Below are 8,413 nucleotides of genomic sequence, written 5' to 3'. Positions count from 1 at the left end.
AGCTAATTCCACCCTAATTTGAACTGCCCTCAGTAACCTAATGACCTCAGACTGGAGACCAGGTCATCCACAGATCCCAGCTCTGAGGAATAAACAGTTTTGTGTTGGGTGCCTCCTGGAAATTATACCATCTGCTCCTTGCCAGATGATGGCTAATTACCAGGAATCCTGGGGAAGACACCAACTAACTCCCATCCATCCCCCTTAGAGTCAGAACTCACTGGGCTTGTACTTTCTAAAATTCAAGCTCTCTTTCCTTTGTCTTGGTTCCACAGGAAAGAGAAAATGAATAAACTGAGAGGAACCAACTACACTGAGGTCACAGAATTCATTCTAGTTGGACTTTCCAATCAGCCCAAAAGTCAAATTATTTTCTTCTGTATCTTTCTCCATCTCTATCTGGGAACCATCATGGGAAATATCTTCATCATCACGGTAGTGTGGAAAGAGCCACGACTTCACACCCCCATGTATTTCTTCCTTTGTAATCTGTCCTTTGTTGACCTGTGTTCCACCACCACTGCGGTGCCTCTGATCCTTGTGAACTGCCTGAGAGACTGTCCCACTATCACCTACAATGACTGCTACGCCCAAATGACGATCTCCATCTTCTGGAGCATCGCCGAGTGCTGCCTACTGGCCGTCATGGCTTATGACCGATTTGTCGCCATATCGAGCCCCTTGCATTACACACTGATCATGACAATGAGGGCATGTTTCCAGATAGCCGTTACCATGTGGATAAGTAGCTTCGTGCTGGCCCTACTTCCTGTGGTCACCACACCACTTCGGTTATGTGCAGGGCACAATGTAGTGAACCATTTTGTATGTGAAGTGGAGGCCATCTTAAAGTTGGTCTGCTCAGACACCACTGTCGGTGAGATGCTGATGTGGATAGGTGCGATCTTCATCTTGCTCCTCCCCTTTCTGTTCATCCTCTTCTCTTATATCCGGATCTTGGTGGCCATCTTGAAAATTCCCTCCACAGCTGGGTGGAGGAAAGCTTTTTCCACCTGTGGATCGCACCTGACCGTGGTGACCATCTACTACGGGACCCTCATCTCCATGTATCTCAAACCTCAGAACAAAGACAGCAAGGACGAGGACAAAATCATCTCTATAATTTATGGAATAGTGATCCCCATGATGAACCCTCTCATTTATACACTGAAAAATAAGGACATGATAGGAGCCTTGAGAAAGGCAGCTGGGAAAACCAAGCAAGTTAGTCTCTCGGTGTGAATTCTGTGACATGTAATTCTGAGTTGAGGCTGACTTAAGAAACAGGTATGATTCAGTACAGGAGAGAAATGAACTAGAATTGACCCATAAGGGCATTTGGAGGGCTCCCACTCCAAGTCTGGCTCCTCCCCTTGCTGTGGGGCATTGTGCAAGTACCTGAATTCATCTGTGACACAGTTTCATTATTTGTAAAATGGGGATTCCATACCTATTCTCTATCCTTCTTAGACTGTGAGCCCAATGTTGGACAGAGACTTGATTACTCCAGTACGTAGTACACTACTTGGCCCATAAACATGTAACAAATATAATTATTACGATGAAATGATATATTATAAAATGACATAGTTATTAATGTCTCTCTCCCACTCTGGAATGTAAGCTTATTCTAAGCAGGGAACATGCTGCCAACTGTGTTGTATCATATGCTCCCAAGCACTTAGCCCACAGTGCTCAACCTATAGTAAGTGCTTCAATACCACTTTTATTATTCTTCCCAGTGTAGGGAGGGGTTGGGCGGGGGGGATAGGAAGGGGGGGTATTGTATCTGTGTGTCTGTGTGTGTGAGTTTTCACTCAGCATGGAAAAGCAGAAACATGAGACCTAGCAAAAGCAGACACCTAGGGAGTTGGAGCGAGTGCCCTACACCTAGACAGAAAGGAACAAGGTAACTGAGGGCTATCTCCTGTCCCTGGAGCCCACTAGCCGCCTCCCTCTGCCTCTTTGTTTTTCCTTAAAATCTTCCTCTATTCCTAGTCCCCAGCAGACTAGGGGCTTCCGGAGCTGGAACCTGTCTAGCGGCCAATGGCCAAGCTCTTTTGAAAATAGGAAGTTGGGGCAATTCTCCCTTTTTGGGGGGGTGGGGGGTGAGGAAGGAGGAACAGATCTTATAATGCCCCTGATTAGGGGAATTAGAGAACCTAACTCCAAAGAAGAGAAACTCAGAGATGTTGGAAGTTACCCACAGATCTAAATAGGAAGGACCTGACTAGCGATAAGAACAGTGAAATTTTATTTCAGAGATAATCTCTTGGGTGAGTCCTCTCAGGTTTACCAAGTCCAAAGAATTGGGGGTTTTCCCCCTTTAAATCTCTCAGGATCTGGGGTAGGTTTGTGGGGAAGGTGGGAAAGGGAGACAACGAAGTGTAAACCCAGCCACATTTCCTCTCAGCTTCAGTCCAAGGGATACCCACTACACCAACTAGAAGAAAAACTCTGAAGTCATCTTGGCCTAGGCCAGGGCCCCTCCCACCCTTTCAGTGCTGCATGAAGCTCTCCAACTGTTCCTGCAGGGAGTTGAGCTGTGGAGAGATAGATGCATAAAGGAAACAGGAGGCATTTCTGTTCTGCAGGCCCTCTGGTACCTGATTTGGGGGAGAAAAAAACACATCTAGCCCAGCAGGAAACTTCTCTACCAGACCTATGTTTCATCCCCAACTGCAAGCCTTCTTGCAGAAGGGCCAGTCTTCTGTGACTCATCCAGTGGTTCTTTGCAGTTTGGAGTGTGGATGGGGGGTGACAAGGGGTCATCCTGAAGCTATCCAGCCTAAGGGTCAGGTTTTATTCCAGGGAGGCAGATTGGAAAGAGGGAGAGTCAGAAGGCTCAGATTCTAGTCCCAGTTCTGCAATGTGACTTAGGGCAAGGCGCTGAGGGAACTGAGGCACAGAGAGGTTGGTTGAGAGCCCTGTCCCTTGGCTTTAGTTCCAGTAAAGCCATTGGATTAACCCCAGGATTCCCATTCGATAGCCTTCAGCCTGGTAACCTCCCTTCCCCAGCCCTGAGCCTCAGAGCCATCCCCCGCTCTGTCCTCGACGACGACCCTCAACCCCATGTTCTCACATCATCTGAGAGGCACTCTCTGGTGGGGGACGAGGTACATGAGGAGTTTCCCACGGAGGCTTGGCCTCAGCTTCACGACATTTCACTCCTCCCTGGCTCTGCGCTAATTTTTGAGGCTGGGCCTCCCCCTTCCTCCCTGCCCTCTGCCAGTAGGAGTTGGCATCTGTCTCAAAGAGATGAAGGAAATGCAACAGCTAGGATGAGAGTGAGTCAGTGCAATGGTATGGAGGAAAGGCCAGGAAACTTGGCTCCAGAGATTGTTCTGAAAACTGACTAGGCTGAGGCTCACTCTGCCTGAGAACCCCATTGCATCATTATAACTATTAATTGTATTTATTGAGCGCTTACTATGTGCAAAGCACTGTACTAACAGCTTAGGAGAATACAATATAACATCAAACACATTCCCTGCCCACAGTGAGCTCACATTGGCCCTGTCCCCTCCGAGGTCCCTAACGTCAGCCCCTCTTCACTGTGCCCTTCGGTAGGTGCTTTAATCTTTTTTGTAATAATAATGATAATAATAATAGTATTTGTTAATCACTTCTTATGTGACAAGTTAATCAGGTCAGACACAGTCCTTGTCCCACGTGTGGCTCACAGTCTTAGCCTCATTTTAAAGATGAGGTAACTGAGACACAGAGAAGTTTAATGACTTGCCCAAGGTCACGTAGCAGACACATAGTGGTGGAGTTAGAATTAGGACCCAGGCCCTTCTCACTCCCAGGCCCATGTTCTATCCACTAGACCATTCCCCACCACCCCCACCTCTGCTCTACCTCCTTCCCCTCCCTACTGCAATTGTATATATTTGTACAGATTTATTACTGTATTTATTTTACTTGTACATATTTTGTTAATGATGTGCATATAGCTAAAATTCTATTTATTCTGATGGTTTTGACACCTGTCTACATTCATTAATTCAATCGTATTTATTGAGCGCTTACTGTGTGCAGAGCACTGTACATGTTTTGTTTTGTTGTGTGTCTCCCCTTTCTAGACTGCGAGTACGTTGTTGGGTAGGGATCATCTCTACATGCTGCCAACTTGTGCTTCCCAAGAGCTTAGTACAGAGCTCTGCACGCAGTAAGCGCTCAATAGATACAATTGAATGAATGAATGAATATCATCATCATCATCAATATTTATGGAGCGTTTGCCATGCAGAACACTGTACTAAGCTCTTGGGAGACTACAATACCTCTTGGTACCCTGAACTTGCCCCTGGCCCCGTTCTGCTGGTGACTCCTATCCCCTTTTTTCTTGGTCCAGTCTATGCCCCGGACCTCTCGGCTGATACAGTGGCTGGGAAAAGCCTGGGGGATGGGGCAGGGGTGGACTAGGGAGCAGGGTCCTTTACATCGATGGGAGAGGAGGGAGCTCTCACCGCTCCCTCCACACCCCTGCCTCACCCCAAACCAACTGACTGAAGACCCCCCACAAAATGTCCACTCTCAAAGCAACAGCATGGTCTAATGGAAAGAGCACAGGGCTGAGAATCAGGGGACCTGGGTTCTAATCCCAGATCTGTCACTTGTTTGCGGTGACCTTGGACAAGTCATTTCACTTCTCCGGGCCTTAGTTTCCTCATCTGTAAAATGATGATTCAATGTAGCTTAGTCTATGAGCCCTGTGGTGGCTATGGATTAAGTCAGGTCTTCTTAGGGTTTTTTTTTTTTTCTGGGGATGAGGGGAGAGGAGAGGGTTGGTATTTATTAAGCACTTACTATGTGCTAGGCACCTTCAAAACACTGGGGTATACAAAAGCTAGTCAGGTTGGATCTGGTCCATATCCCACATGGGGTTTACAGTATTAATCCCCATTTTACAAATGAGGTAACTGCAGCCCGGAGAAGTAAAGTGACTTGCCCAAGTTCACACTTCAGACAAGTGGCAGAGTGGAGATTGGAACCCAGATCGTCCTGGCTCCCAGGTCTGTTCTTTATCCACCAGGCTACATTCCCATCATATTAAAACTGACAACTGTGAAGTCAAGCCATACACAACTCTGCTCACTATTACAGTTTCTCAGAGTTTCTCACACCCCTGTCTTTTAGCATATCGGATAACATTAAATCACAACAAAAGACATCCCTTGCTCAGGTGATAATCACTTCGCTAATATGACTGGGAATAGGTTAGCACTCATAAACTACCCTTCTTCACAGGTATCTTTAGAAAGAGTCATGTTTTCTGCCATGGAAATACCCTACTTTTATCTACTTTTTTTTTTAGTATTTGTTAAGCATTTACCATGTACCAAACACTATGGTAAGCACTGGAGTAGATACAAATGAATCAGGTTGGTCACAGTCCCTATCCCACATGGGGCTCACAGTCTTAATTCCCATTTTACAAATGAGGTGATTGAGGCCCAGAGAAGTTAAGTGACTTGCCCAAGGACAAACAGCAAACAAGTGGCAGAGCCAAATCAGAACCTGGGTCCTTCTGACTCTCAGGCCCAAGCTCTGTCCACTAAGTCTTGTTACATCTCTTCCCCAAAAATTCCCAACCTGTGCCTTTCGAGGATCTTTTCCTTCCAGTTACCATAATTTCAGATCATCCACTTTTCAGACATGAGTGGGGGTCTCCCTTCCCCTTTTCCCCATCCCCAGGTACCCCCAAATCTAATGCTACCTCCCAACTCCCTAGCCTGCTTGTGATTTCTGAATCAGTCACCCTGTATTGTCTTTGAAGTCTACTACTCCTCTACAAGCTCCTCAAGAGCCTTTATATACAGTTCTCTTCAGGGTCTCCTTCACTTCGCAAACCCTCAGACTGTAGGTAGTGGGGTTCAGCCTGGGGATGATTGTTGTGTAAATTTCAGAGATCACTAAATCCTGATCCAGGGAGTAGCTCGAGGTGGGTCGTGAGTAGATGAATATAAGCATCCCATAAAATAAGCTGACAACACCCAGGTGTGAGGCACAGGTAGAGAAGCTCTTGAGTTTCCCGTCAGGACACCAGATCTGCAGGATGGTGATGATGATGAATAGGTAGGAGATCAGTATGATCGACAGAGAATTTAGTAGAATAAACCCTGCAAAGGCAGAGACCAAGATCTCACGGGTATGGATATCAGAGCAGGACAGAGCCTATTTTGTTTGGTCCTTCACTATTTCCATCATCACAGTCTGGCCAAACCTTGGAGGGAAATCGTGCATTCTGGCCAAACTGAGTGTGCTTGGGTTAAGTGTGGGTGAGACAATAGCTACAACTTCTATAATTACTGACCCAGCATCAACAGCTCTAACTCCTCCTTCTTCCTTTGGCAGGCAATGATAATAATAATGATGATGGTATTTGTTAAGCACTTACTATGTGCCAAATACTGTTCTAAGAAATGGGGTAGATACAAGGTAATCAGATTGTCCCACATGGCCTCACAGTCTTAGTCCCCATTTCACAGGTGAGGTAACCGAGGCCAAGAGAAGTTAAGCCATTTGGCCAAAGTCACACAGCTGACAAGTGGCAGAGCTGGGATTAGAACCCAGGAGTTCTGACTCCCAAGCCTGTTCTCCTTCTACGAAACCAGGCAGGCAATGGTGAGGAAACTCTGTAACATTGGGGTGGATGACCAGCTGAGTGTTTTAACTGGTGCCCCTCCCACCCAGCAGCATGACCAGCCCCCAGACAGCTCACAGTTAGCTACTTCTGGAACCAGGTCCCCAACACCTCGTTGACGCTAGAGTGAATGTGGGGTGGCCTGCTGCAACTACCCACAAAAGTGAATCACCTGGTGAGTATATACATGGCTCTTAAGTTTGTGTAGGGGGTTGGGGGGGTGTAAGAAGCAGTGAGGTTTAGCAGAAAGAGGATGGGGCTGAGAATCAGGGGACCTGGGTTCTAGTCCCAGTCTGGTACTTCCCTGCTGTGTGACACCAGACAAGTCACTTAACTTCTCTGTATCTCAGTGTCCTCATCTGTAGAATGGGGATTCATTACCCATTCTCCCTCCCAATTAGTCTGTGAGCCCCACGTGGACAGGGACTGTGTCCAACCAAATTATCTTGTATCCATTCCCCTACATGACAAATAGTAAGTGCTTGAACAACCAACATCTGCCAGGTGTAGCTCAGAGAAGGAATAGGCTCCTCTGCCTTTCAGGTCACAGATTGATCTCCTCTCTGGAGATACTGATAGGTGGCCTCTGACCTCTGACCCCAGTCCGAGGAAGTGATTGAAATTATTTCAAAGGGGATGAGCATATTGAATGTGGGGTGGTCTCAGGAGGTGGGACTAGACCTCTCAGAGCCACTTGGATTGTGGACCTCGAGTTGGGCTCAGTGAGACAGTGCCTAAGATTGAGGAGGATTTTGGTGTTGCAAAGATGGTCACATGACCGCTCCCATCTAGTCACTGCATTCTTTTGCCCAGTGCTTGATTTTAGGGGCTCCATCCATCTGGGCAGGACACATTAAAATCCTTTGGCCCAATGGTTCTCAGAACGGTAGCCGGGGCAGCCGATCCAGTGGCCAGGTGGCCTGAGTCCTGCTGGAGCTGATTGGTTGTGCTGGTGTTCCTTCTGCCACAGGTTATGTCTTCCCCTCCTCGGTACCCTCACTTCTTTCTCTAGCCCCCCACCCTGCTAGATCAAGGGATCCCAAGTTTCTCCCTGCAGCTCAGGGACCAGTCAATCAATAGTAGTTAATGCACCGTACTATCTAGGAGAGTACAACATGTCCCCTGCCCTCTAGGAGTTTACAATCTAATGGGGGTGACGGATGGTTGGAAATTGTTTGAAATTAGTGGGGGGAGGAATAGGAGAATATGAGAAGCAGCATGGCCTAGTGAATAGAGTATGGGCCTGGGAGACAGAAGGACCTGGGTTCTAATCCTAGCTCCACCATGTGACTGCTGTGTGGCCTTGGGAAAGTCTCTTTACTTCTCTGTGTCACATCTACCTCATCTGCATAATGGGGATTAAGACTGTGAACCCTATGTGGAAAAAAGACTGCTTTTGCCTATCCCAGTGCTTGGTACAGAGCTTGGCACATAGTAAGGACTTTACAAATACCATTAAAAAAATTGAATTGGGAAGAGGAAGTAGAGTCCACAGGGAAGCAATTGTCTTTAGACGAGCTGCTGGATCCTCCTTGGGTCCACATTGATTCTATGAGATCCTGGGCATTTGGGCTGGTTTTTATTTTCATGGTGGCCTACACGGGGTGAAAGTGGGCTACAAAGGAGACTGCTCAATTCCATCAGGTCAAGATGGTGACAGTTGGATTTTCTCCCCAGGGATTGGGCAGTTGTCAGTGGTGCCCTCGTAAGTGCTCATTTGGAAAGGAGATTTGGCCTTTAAATTTGATCTGAGAGACAAAGGCA

General features: G+C 47.1%; 1 protein-coding gene across 1 annotated transcript; it reads left to right on the top strand.

The window, feature by feature from the left end:
- Positions 1–285: 285 nt before the first annotated feature.
- Positions 286–1,242, top strand: LOC119929574 (olfactory receptor 13H1-like). Its single transcript, XM_038747747.1, has one exon. The coding sequence runs from the start codon at positions 286–288 to the stop codon at positions 1,240–1,242; it is 957 nt and encodes a 318-aa protein (XP_038603675.1).
- The last annotated feature ends 7,171 nt before the right edge of the window (positions 1,243–8,413 follow it).

The sequence above is a fragment of the Tachyglossus aculeatus genome, chromosome 6 (genome assembly GCF_015852505.1).
Source record: "Tachyglossus aculeatus isolate mTacAcu1 chromosome 6, mTacAcu1.pri, whole genome shotgun sequence".
NCBI lineage: Eukaryota > Metazoa > Chordata > Mammalia > Monotremata > Tachyglossidae > Tachyglossus > Tachyglossus aculeatus.
This window is presented reverse-complemented; position numbering and strand designations above follow the sequence as displayed.